The sequence below is a fragment of the Apteryx mantelli genome, chromosome 1 (genome assembly GCF_036417845.1).
Source record: "Apteryx mantelli isolate bAptMan1 chromosome 1, bAptMan1.hap1, whole genome shotgun sequence".
Taxonomy (NCBI): domain Eukaryota; kingdom Metazoa; phylum Chordata; class Aves; order Apterygiformes; family Apterygidae; genus Apteryx; species Apteryx mantelli.
Genome location: NC_089978.1, coordinates 141,590,848 through 141,603,112, shown reverse-complemented (window position 1 = coordinate 141,603,112; position 12,265 = coordinate 141,590,848). Strand labels below are relative to the sequence as shown.

The 12,265-nt window shown below is 39.7% G+C and overlaps 1 protein-coding gene across 1 annotated transcript in view; it reads left to right on the top strand.

Annotated features, from left to right (window-relative positions):
* The window catches only part of BORCS5 (BLOC-1 related complex subunit 5), an 80,755-nt gene that overhangs the window by 48,853 nt on the left and 19,637 nt on the right, over positions 1–12,265 (top strand). Inside the window, exon 3 of the mRNA XM_067304789.1 lies at positions 9,421–9,578. Coding sequence (XP_067160890.1) covers positions 9,421–9,578 — 158 coding nt within the window. The remainder of the gene's footprint in view (positions 1–9,420; positions 9,579–12,265) is intronic.

Genomic DNA, 12,265 nt, shown 5'->3' with positions numbered 1-12,265 from the left:
TTTACTAATGTGATTTTCAGGTTAAGTAATGTTTAGAAGGGTCCCTGTACTGCCCTTCAAGCTGTAACATTTGCAGTTTGGCATGGAAGGTTTTACCTGGCTGCATAAACATTTGTCTGCAGTCTGTGGTGTACATCCTTTTCTTAAGGACTGTGCGGCCTCAAATTTCCAAATTTGAGTATATAAATTTTGACATGTCCTAACTGCGGTATTTAAAAAACCTATTCTGACTCTTTAGGCTTTGCTGAAAATACAGCCTTTTTTCAAGAACAAGAAATGAAGTGTGCAATAAAAGTTCAAAGATTTAATCAGGAAGAGCCCTGTAAATCTGATTATCTTATCTGTTTAGAAGTATTTTAATGCCTCTTCCTGTCACATGCATGCACAACTGTTTCTTTTTTGTAGGTCATATTAAAGTCATCCTCCATGGAGAATATATGGAAATGAGCTTCCCTATCCCAACTGCCAGCAAGTAGCTGTCTCCAAACTTGTGCAAGTGATAGGTCAGGAGAAGAGGACTCAGTCTCTAGGGATGTCATCTCACCTACTTGTTCTGCAAATCTTTCTTGTACTTGAGATGCCTGGCAAAACACTCTCCCATTCCAAGGAAAGCAAGTGTATGTCATTATAATAGTTAAACTGTGGCCACAGAGGGCACACTTTATAAAGCTAGCTGATCTGGGTGACTTCTATCCCAAGAGTTTTAGAAGTGCTTGATGAGGGATCTTGTTGGGTTGTTCATTTTTAAGTAGTTTTGGAATACAGGGAAAATGCCTGGAAACTTGGAAAACACTAATGCTTTTTAAGCTAAAACTAATGCTGTCTTTAAAAAGGGTAAGTGAAATGACTCAAAGGTGTTTTATTAACAGCAACCATAATCTACATAAATTCGGTGAGGAATGGAAGAGCTGAAAGAAGAGTTACTGTCTTAGATTAACTTTATAAAGAGGAGTTTCATAAAAGTGAGGAGGCTAGTAAGAGGAAGAATTAGGAACAGCTGAAATGACCTAAGTTGCTGGCAGCACAGGTGGCTTTGAAGGGTGGGAGAAATAGAAATAGTGCAGGTAAAAGGAGTATGAAGGAGGCTGTAGGCAAAAAAAAATCCTTTTAAAAAAAGAAGGCCAAAAGAAATTCATAGTAGGTTAATAAAAATCTATAAACTGTAGCAGGTTAAATATAAAATCATCAGAAGACTGGCATACAGCTTCCTTAAGAACAGCTTTCTAATAGCATACAAGCCATTTATAAAAGCTTTTTAGATTTGCCAGAAGCTTGATGAAGAGTCTGTGGAGTTGTCTTCAGAGAAGAATTATAGAAAAGCAAAATGAATTATTTGCATTAGCGTTCACTATAAAAGTAGTAGGTCATTCTTTACAAGGGTGGATGAGAGAAATGATCACAGAAGAGGTTTTAGAAGAAGTGGTAACATACGCAGTAATAAAACTCCAGAAACAGGTACCAGAAGCAGGAACTCTATAAAGTTGCCAAGCTACTGTTAATCATGGTTTATAATTTGTTGCTTCATTTAACCTTCCTCTGAGGAGGAAAGGTGATGACAAGTGCAGTACCCTGAAATGCAAGCCCTTGAAAAGGGTGTTACTGATTAGTAGGTCCAGCAAAGGGATAAATATTGTAGAAGCAACTGGATAATTAGATATGGAAACGTTATACATTGTAGAATTGACTTTTAAAGTGGGAAGTCAGGCCACAAGTTAGAGCTCTTTGAAGGTGTTTTAGAGGTAATCAGAGAAATTAAGTCGTCTGTGAGAGACGAGACTGAACAGTGGGGTTCCTGAGCTTGGAAAAGGTGATGAAAACAATACAATAGGAATCTGTAAAATGGTGTTTATTGCAGCACAAGAACTAGAGAGTAGCAGGTATAAAACCAGTGAAAGGAATGTTTTTCACACTGTGCAAAATTAAGTATTTTTGCTCATTGCCACAGTATACTGTGGAGATAAAAGTATACCTTTCAGAAGGGATTAGTGAAAGTCAAGTATTATAGCTCTATTGGTAACTATTGAGCACAGTATTTTGTCTCTGAAATTATTAAAAATTTTAGAGACAGGAAGGATGTGGTAGGGGAAGAAGCAGTTGAAAAAGGCATTCTTCTCTAAATGTCTGCTCTTGTCAAATGTTGGAAGTGGTAGCCTGGGCAAGGTAGACCTCTGGTCTGCTTAAATAAGGAGTTACCTTCAAGTCCTCTCTTTGTATTCCACCCAAAGGTTGGCTAGGTGATGACAGCATCCGCTTCTGGCTTTAAAATCAATAAAAGGTCCACACAGTCATGTGCTTTGCTATCTGTAATATGTAAATTAACAACAGCGGACCTATTGGTTTTCCTTCTGTAATATCTGCTGTTACTGCTTGAAAAGGGGATTGACAAGTGAAAATATGCAAGTCAGAACCAAATGTTAATGCTTTTCAAGTTGGAAAGTGCACCAGTTGTTGTCAGGATTATCCATTAAAGCAATTAATATAACCGTGGTTGGTGTATGCATATTGCATGTATGTAGCATCAGTGTAGCATGTAAAGCAATTTTTCCAAAAACTTCCCTTGTAGTCATAAAAATGCTTTCTAAACTAACAGCTTTCTTCTGCTCGGTAGGATGTGATTTGTTGGAAGTGTACATTGACCTGGAACCAGCAAGGAGATGACTAAGTAAGAGGAAGATGGTTTTAACATGCCTCTGCTTTGCCAAAGAATATGGAATCAATAACAGATTTGTCAAGTCTGTGGGTCAGCTAGCCTTGTAGTGATATATGATAGTTCTCTATGCATGACATACTTTTTAACCGCTATTTAGGAGATGAAAAGTGAATCCTTGTCTGTTTGTCCCAGTTGCTGATTATCACCTTCATGAGTATGCTGTTTATTCATCAGATGTACCCAGAGTAAATGTGAAATCCTCATTTCTCTTCCTAATGGCAGGCATGTAATGTGGTCTGTCTTTTTATTTATTTTACAGTGTAATTGAAAGCTAAGAATGTGCCTGTTTGGCAATTGCCAAAGCGTTTTGATCCATGCACTAAAGCTCTGCAGTAGTCCTTCTTCCATTTTCCCATTTTTGTTTTCCCCAAGCCGTGACATCCCTCATGTCGCCTTCCCTTATCACACCAGCGTAAGTTGTGTCACTCATGTGCCAAGTGTTCTCCTTGCCAAACTTCAAACAGTATTAAAACAGTTCCTGGTGTGCCTCCTTGTTTGGAAGAGAGTCAACAGCTTGGAAAATGAGTATTCCATTTAATAAGAGATGGAAGATTTAGGTTCTGTTTTCTTCCCATATGAGAGCAAGGCTGTGCTCTTTAAGAAAAAATAAATGTAATAAGCATACAGATGAAATCACAGGAATGCCCTTTCCTTAGTGAAGAGATAGTAGCTCAGTGGTTAGCGTACTCTAAGATGTGCTGGTAACCAGGTCCAAGTTCTGGCAGATTCAGGAGCAAGCCTGAAACACTCAGACCCCTCTCTCTCTCTCTCCCCTTCTCTCCCTCTGTCTTTCTCTCTCTCTCCCTCTCCCCTTTTTGGCACTTGCAACAAAATATTTATGAAGTCAGTCTTTTAACAGATATGATCTCATATCCTCCTACAAACTGCATGTGGACCAGTCACTCAGGATGGCCTTGTTTACTGAAAAGTTCAAAGTGTGGGACAAGGCTTTAAGAAGGAAGTAATGATTTTCAAGAGGAAAGATGTTAAGTGATAGCCAGCGCTGTGAACATTCAGTTATCTCTCTTCTCTAAAAACGAAACTTTCTCAGAACTGAATTGCTAGAGGCTTTTAGATGATCTCAACTGTCCATTAGTATAAGAATGTAGGACACTGGCAATACCCATTTTAATCTCTTGTTCTTTTTCTGTGGCTTGTTTTTTGGTTTTGGTCTTTTCCTCTCGGCCTGCAGGTTTGTCATGGGATGTGAAGAAGCACACTGGTTTCTCTTGTGTGAGCACTTGTGGAGTAGGTGTTGTGTTAAACCCTCTTGGGCTTATTGCCTGCAACTGGGCAGAGATGGGAGGCAGGAGAGCTGGAGTCCATGGCGTGGGGGTTCGTTGGCAGTCTGGCATGTCTCAGTCCTGACTTCTAGTCCTCCCCTGTCAAAACCTCTCTAGAGTTTGAGTGTTCAGTCTTTCTTCCATAAAGTGTCAAGATGACTTACTGTTGCCATCTGCTCTTTTGGACCAAGGCTACTGACTTGCTAAAAAATAAAATGCAGTGAATTAATAAAATGTTAATATTTACAATGTGTATTCTATAGCAAGTATAGGCATACCTTGTTTTCTTGCGCTTCACTTTATTGCGTTTCGCAGATATTGAATTTTTTTACAAATTGAAGGTTTGTGGCAACCCTGCGTCAAGCAAGTCTATCGGTGCCATTTTTCCACCAGCAAGTGCTCGCTTCATGTCTCTGTGTCCCATTTTGGTAATTCTCGCAATATTTCAAACTTTTTCACTATTATGATTTCTGTTATGGTGATCTGTGATCAGTGATCTTGGATGTTACTATTGTAATTGTTTTGGGGCGCCACGAACTGCGCCCATATAAGACAGCAAACTTAATCGCTAAATGTTGTGGGTGTTCTGACTGCTCCACCGACTGGCCGTTCCCCCATCTCTCTCCCTCTCCTCAGGCCTCCCTATTCCCTGAGACACAGCAGTATTGAAGTTAGGCCATTTACTAACCCTACAATGGCCTCTAAGTGTTCGAGTGAAAGGAAGAGTTGCACGTCTCTCACTTGAAATCAAAAGCTAGAAATGACGAAGCTCAGTGAGGAAGGCATGTCAAAAGCCGAGACAGGCCAAAAGCGAGGCCTCTTGCGCCAAACAGGTAGCCAAGCTGTGAATGCAAAAGAAAAGGTCTTGAAGGAAATTCAGAGTGCTACTCCAGTGAACACACGAATGATAAGAAAGCTGAACAGCCTTATTGCTGATATGGAGAAAGTTTTAGAGGTCTGGAGAGAAGATCCAACCAGCCACAACATTCCCTTAAGCCAAAACCTCATCCAGAGCAAGGCCCTAACTCTTTTCAATTCTATGAAGACTGAGAGAGGTGAGGAAGCTGCAGAAGAAAAATTGGAAGCTAGCAGAGGTTGGTTCATGAGGTTTAAGGAAAGAAGCCATCTCCATAACATCAAAGTGCAAGGTGAAGCAGCAAGTGCTGATGTAGAAGCTGCAGCAAGTTATCCAGAAGACCTAGCTAAGATAATTGATGAAAGTGGCTATGCTAAACAGATTTGCAATGTAGACAAAACAGCCTTCTATTGGAAGAAGATGCCATCTAGGACTTTCATAGCTAGAGAGGAGAAGTCAAAGCCTGGCTTCAAAGGACAGGCTGACTCTCTTGTTAGGGGCTAATGCAGCTCGTGACTTTAAGTTGAAGCCAACGCTCATTTACCATTCCAAAAATCCTAGGGCCCTTAAGAACTATGCTAAATCTACTCTGCCTGTGCTCTGTAAATGGAACAACAAAGCCTGGATGGCAGCACATCTGTTTACAGCATGGTTTACTGAATATTTTAAGTTCACTGTTGAGACCTACTGCTCAGAAAAAAAGATTCCTTTCAAAATATTACTGCTCATTGACAATGCACCTGGTCACCCGAGAGCTCTGATGGAGATGTACAATGAGATTAATGTTGTTTTCATGCCTGCTAACACAACATCCATTCTGTGGCCCAAGGATCAAGGAATTGTTTCGACTTTCAAGTCTTATGATTTAAGAAATACTTACATATTTCTTAATACGTAAGGCTATAACTGCCATAGATAGTGATTCCTCTGATGGATCTAGGCAAAGTAAATTGAAAACCTTCTGGAAAAGATTCGCCATTCTAGATGCCATTAAGAACATTTGTGATTCATGGGAGGAGGTCAAAATATCAACATTAACAGGAGTTTGGAAGAAGTTGATTCCAACCCTCATGGGTGACTTTGAGGGGTTCAAGACTTCAGTGGAGGAAGTAACTGCAGATGTGGTGGAAATAGCGAGAGAACTAGAATGAGAAGTGGAGCCTGAAGACATGACTGAATTGCTGCAATCTCATGATAAAACTTTTAAATAAAGCAGATGAGGAGTTGCTTCTTATGGATGAGCAAAGAAAGTGGTTTGTTGAGATGGAATCTACTCCTGGTGAAGATGCTGTGAACATTGTTGAAATGACAACAAAGGATTTAGACTATTACATAAACTTAGTTGATAAAGCAGCAGCAGTTTGAGAGGACTGGCTCCAGTTTTGAAAGAAGTTCTATTGTGGGTAAAAATCAAACAGCTATCAAACAGCATTGCATGCTACAGAGAAATCCTTCATGAAAGGAAGAGTCAATTGATGCGGCAAACTTCATTGCTGTCTTATTTTAAGAAATCGCCACAGCCACGCCAGCCTTCAGCAACCACCACCCTGATCAGTCGGCAGCCATCAACATCGAGGCAAGATCCTCCATCAGCAAATAGATTGCGACTCGCTGAAGGCTCAGATGATGGTTAGCATTTTTTTAGCAATAAAGTATTTTTTAATTAAGATATGTACATTGTTTTTTAGACATAATGCTACTGCACACTTAGTAGACTACAGTATAGTGTAAACATAACTTTTATATGCACTGGGAAACCAAAAAATTTGTGTGACTCACTTTATTGCGATATTCGCTTTATTGTGGTGGTCTGGAACTGAACCCGCAGTATCTCCGATGTATGCCTGTAATTGCTGTGTACAAACAAAAAACAGGGGATCAATTTGTTGAGGAGGGGAATTTTTAACGGTCAGGTAGAAGACTGCATGGCCTTTTCCTGCTATTGCTTCATCTAATTTTTCCATTCCTACAACTGGCAGTTCTAAGCTAATTGTTCCCTAACATTGTCACCTTGAGCCTTTTGAGCCTGAGCTAATTCCTTTGACTTCTTCCTACTGCATCACCAAAACCACCACCATCCTCCATCTTTCAACAGCATCTGCTGTTTGTTTCTTCCTACTGTTTCAAACATTTGTACTGGATTATATTTCAATCCTTGAATTCCTGTGAAGAAATTCCAATTATTGTCTCCCTTCTTTCACCTGAGCCCATGTTTTTCTGGACAGTGAATCACAGGCTCTTTATAGTCTAGCTTTGCTTTTAGTTTTATGTAATCCATACAAGGTTGTAAGTACATAATATAATTTTGAGTGACATATTCCTTTATAGCTCTTCTTACAGTCTTTGGCCTATTTGGCTTCAGAATTCTTATAGGTGGCCTAAATTAGCCTAAATACGCACTTAATCTTAATTAAAAGTCTCTTAAATAATTCTAATTTTTTCCTCCTTTTGGAGTCGGTGACAGATTAGTAATAAAAGAAAATTAGTGAGTTTGTAGCATGATGTATTTGATCAGTGCGGAAACAGGATGACAGCCTCAGGTGTATGGTGAACTCCTCATTCCTGTGTGAACATCCAGCATATGAAAAGTTGACAATGTTACTTACATTTATCCTGACAAGTAGTGCGTGGGGTTTGGGGTTTTTGGTTTTTTGGGGTTTTTTTGCAGATCAGTTATTAAACTGAGGAAGTACTGGAACATGTAGGGTGTGAATACGAAAAGTCTTCTTTCCTTCAGTGGGATTGTTGCCTTTGAAGTTTTGCACTTCAATTGAAAAGAGGCTTCAAAGATTTGCAGTTGATATTGCTGGACCTAGGATTTTGCCCAAGGTGATTCTTCCTGGAACATAAATGTAATTGGACTATTGCCAGCATGGGGTTTGGAGACCGCCTGGGTAATTGTCTAGTTCTTCCCCTGACCTCTTGGCTCAGGTGTGTCACTGGAGTGGGCAACAAAGTCAGCAAAGCAAAATGAATCTTTTTTTTCCCTCTCAGGATGAGGAAAGGAAGGTTTTTGTGCGAAGGGAAGCTGAGAGCATCTTGAGAAAATAGTGCTGAGCTGATACAAAGCAAACCTGGTTCACTGTATTGGGTAGCATTGTCCTAGTTTTGTTTTCATTGCTGTTTACAAATGTTTTTGAAGAGATTTAACCTTCTCAAATTAAGATAATTCTAACTTTAAGTCTTGGTTTCTGTCTTGTTTGTGAGTCTCTTGGTAAGCATTTGATGTCCCAGTTTGTTTGTAGCTTCCAATAGGTGTGTGGGCCATCAGAATAGTTTCCATTTCCCAGTGGGGTGCATTCTTAGAAGTACTTTTCCAATCCAAATACCTCACATTTATTACCTTTTTTTTTAATTGCTTAGTGCAATACTTGCTTACATTTGCTGCTTTAATGTCTTTTCCTGTCAGTAAACTGAGAGCCCCAAAAGGCACATGCATGCAGTCACAATATTCAGTTTATACAGCCGGATGGATGTTTTGGAAAATGAAAATTGTATTTATGTGCTGTTTGTCACAGCTGGTGTCCCAACAAGAAAAAAGTTCTTCTAATGCTGAAGGAAAACAAAATGAAAATAAATGAAAATAGCATAAAAGGATGGCCTTAGCATTTAGCATCATTTTTTCCAGATACGTTAGGGAAAATTGACAGAATGACACACATACAGTTTAGCTCAGCAAAGGCTCTCAAGTTGCACTATGCAAGCAGCAGAGAATGGTCAGAAGAAATTTCTCTGGACAGTTTTGTCATTTGCTCCTCTGGGTGTTGCCAGTGTCACAATTTTAAGTCTCATACATCTATTTGTGTGTGTACGTGTAAGTTTTCTGTAATGCCTAAAATCATGGGAGTAGGTAAGGATCTTAATTTAAAGAAATGTACATTCCTAGTCTTTGGGTTTATACAGAAAAATCTTAAAGTATGAAAGTGTTCTGAAGTCTCAAAAAATGCAAGGTAGGCAAAACATGGACATTTCACCCTGACTTTTAATTTAACCTATCATTTCTTATTCAATTTTCTTTTAGGGGACCAGAGGATTTTTAATGATTTTTTGAACTCTGGGTTTGACAGTATGATTCCACTAAAAATAGTGTGATTTTCATGCCCTTTGGGGAATGGAGAGCTCGACTCCTTTCTCTTCTGATGTGTGTAAATGAGGAGAAGGTTAATTTTTAAGAGTTCAAAATAGTTTGTGAAGGAGAAGAAACAGGATTTGCATTGTGGCCCCTATCACTGAAAACCAAGCCCTTGTGCATTATGGCACCGCCTTTAAGATTCGTGTTTGTGTTCTGTAAAGGAGGGCTGAGCTGTATGGCGAAGTGTTCTTTGCACTGCTTCTGATGAATCCTAAACATCCGTAAACCTTCAATACCTGCTTTTCGCTGCCCACTTTTATCCTTCATTGGGCTATTACATTACTGAAGTCCATTCAGTAGTCCTCAATCCTGAATTATTTTGCAATGACCTCTTTGAAAGCTTTTCTTCCGAATTTGTTCTGCTACCTCTCCGCTTGCAATTGAATTGTTTAGTTATATAGGCAGTCGGGTTAACTCCTTTCCTTCCTGTGCCTTCTAGGACTCCTCAGTGGGCAGACCTCTCCGACCAATGCCAAACTGGAGAAGCTGGACCCCCAGCAGGTGCTGCAGCTCTGTCTCCGGTACCAAGACCACCTTCACCAGTGTGCGGAAGCGGTTGCCTTTGACCAGAATGCATTAGTGAAGCGCATCAAGGAGGTATTGCCCATGGAGTGTGGGGCTTCTGGTAGGGAAGGGCTTGGGGGCCCCAGTGTGTCTGTCTTGAACTATGAATGCCAGTGTTTGCTGTAGATGGCCTTGGGTCACCTGTAGCACTCTATTTGAAAGAAAACCCTATAGAGAAACTGTGTGTATGTATTTCAAGCAGAGAGGTTTCCTGGCTTTCATAGTGGTTACCCTTACATGGTGTATGTATTGGTTACGCTCTCTGGTTCCTGGTTCTAAGCACTGTGTGTTCCTCTAGTACTTACAGTACTGTAAGTAACTATTAAAGAAGTAAAAGATGACTGGAGTTTTTTAAAGGTAATCTTTATTTAGACCCATATGCTTTACATTTTGTTCTGCATCATGCTTAGCTCTAGTTCAAGGAAAGAAATAGTTATCTTTTATGGTTGGGGAAGGTAGTATTTCTTTCTTGCTTCAATGGATTTGTGGAGCTCTGTCCTTGTTTTCTAAGGCCATAACAAGCTGCCTCTTCTCTGACCCATGAGACTTTTGCTTCCTACCTCCTCTAGAAGGCCTAGAGGATTCAAACTTAGCTCGTATCAGGACACAGAATATCCTATTATAGTCCAGAGGAGAAGCTGAATGTCTGTAGGAACAATTGGAAGCAAACAACAAGCAAATCCTTATTACATATGCCTTATTTCTGCTGTCTGGGAGAAGCAGAGAAGAGAAGGTGTCATCCTTTCTCAGAAGAGAAAATGCCAGTTGAGAAAAAGGAGCTGGGCCTGACTGTAGTTGAAGAGATGGTTGGGTGGTAGTGAGAGTGTACGCAGCGGGGAAAATAGCAGCTGAAGAAACAAAGTTGGGAGGAAGAAATGGAATTTTTCTCTTAAGTTATAATCAAATACAAATGTGTGCCTTTTAGTGGTCACTTCAATTACACAGTTCTTGAGGAAAGTTAAGCTCCTTATTGGATAGATATAGAATTAGGGCCTGAATTTGAGTTGTGCCTTTCTGAACACTTTAGATAATACTTCTGGTTTATTGCTCAGAAAGTCAAACTTATTCCCCCAGAGGCATATTATAGAGTTGTTTCTTTCCGTTCTGTGGCTATATTGTAGTCCTGATTTATTTTTAAAGAGATCTTCCTGTGCTGCTATGAAGTATGTTGGCTTTACTGATCAGGCACAGGGAACATAGGACAAATCCTATGAAAGAAAGATAACTGTATTACTGTGCTGCTTCTGACAGTGTCAAATTTAGGAATGTGCTTTTTGGCCTACAGAATACCTGCCTAATATTTCTCCACTGTTTTTTTCCCCTTGTGCTGCTACCTAACTAATAGATTGTCAGTGAGAGAATCCCTCTGTCCACTGGACGCATTTTAGTGTGGAACTTCAGGATGTGGAAAGGTTTTGGAAGGACTTTTACCACTTTGGAAGGCTTTTACCACTAAGCCATCATTTGAAAATCACTGATCTGCTAGTCAGTGATACTCATGGGGAAGAAAGTAATTCCTAGGATGGTCAGCCTGCAACTTTCTCATGTGTATAATTACTGATGTTGTAAGCGACAGAATGGCTGACAGTTTGTTAAAGTCGAGATAGACTGGCATGAGAGGAGATGCTATTTGAGAGTGGTTTCTTACGTGCTCACAGGTGCGTTGAAGTACTGGTGAATGTTGTATATGTCAATAGTTAGAGACCAAATACCTTTCAATGTCAAAAGAAAAATTTTTGAACAGGTGGTTAATTTTTACTCATACTCTATAAAGAATGATCTTGATTCATTGTTGTTATATTGGCTTAGAGTTAAGAAATCCCACATCACAAACTGGATAATAAATTTAATTCATGGACTGTTTTGAGAAGCTGCTGTCACCATAATGTGGTAACTCCAAAATAACATGGGAGCCATTAAAAAAAGGCCCCTTTTTACTTCAGTGTATCAAGATCTGAGGCCTACTATTGCACAAGATGTAAAGATGTTTGCAGATGTTGGTGACTCAGATCACACAATCTCAGAAATGGGATTTAATTGCTAACCTAATGACAGTGTACTGTATTAATCCAAGCAGATTGTAATTCTTTTGGCTGTTAAAGTGTGAAAGTGAATATCAGCATGATTTAAAGTCATGGTGGACTCTACCATTGGTTTTCTAAAAAACGCAACCTTAATTAGTTGGATTTGCTTTCTATTGGGTCAGTGGTAGATTGCCATTCAAGTTAGTGATGGTGATATTTTCTTCCAGTTCATAGAGCTAACAATTTTTTAAATGGAAAATAAATACTACTATGATATTGGGTTGATGTTGTCACTGACATCTTGATCACGGTCTCCTCCATAACAAAGTGAAGGAAAAGTGGACGAGTCTGTAACTCGGGCAACTGGCAAGCCCGTTTCTGTTTTTTTGTCACAGCACTTAAGTAACTTCAGATGCTTTGAATCCCTCTGCCAGATCTGGTGCGTTTTTACTGTTTGTTTTCCTAATAATTTTTAAATGTTTTTCTTGCAATGGCTGTTCTGCCTGTGTGTTCTGGAGTAGCCAGATGGGACCCGCTTAGCTCAAATCATTCTTACCAAATTGTTTGGGCTCTCTTTAGTGCACTAAATTGAACTGCTGTTGACAGTTGTTGACAGCAACGGGTGTAGCTGAACTGGAGCAGAGTAGGTCTCTAGTTACAAGTGTAGACAAAGAAAATGGCATTTGACTGCATCCA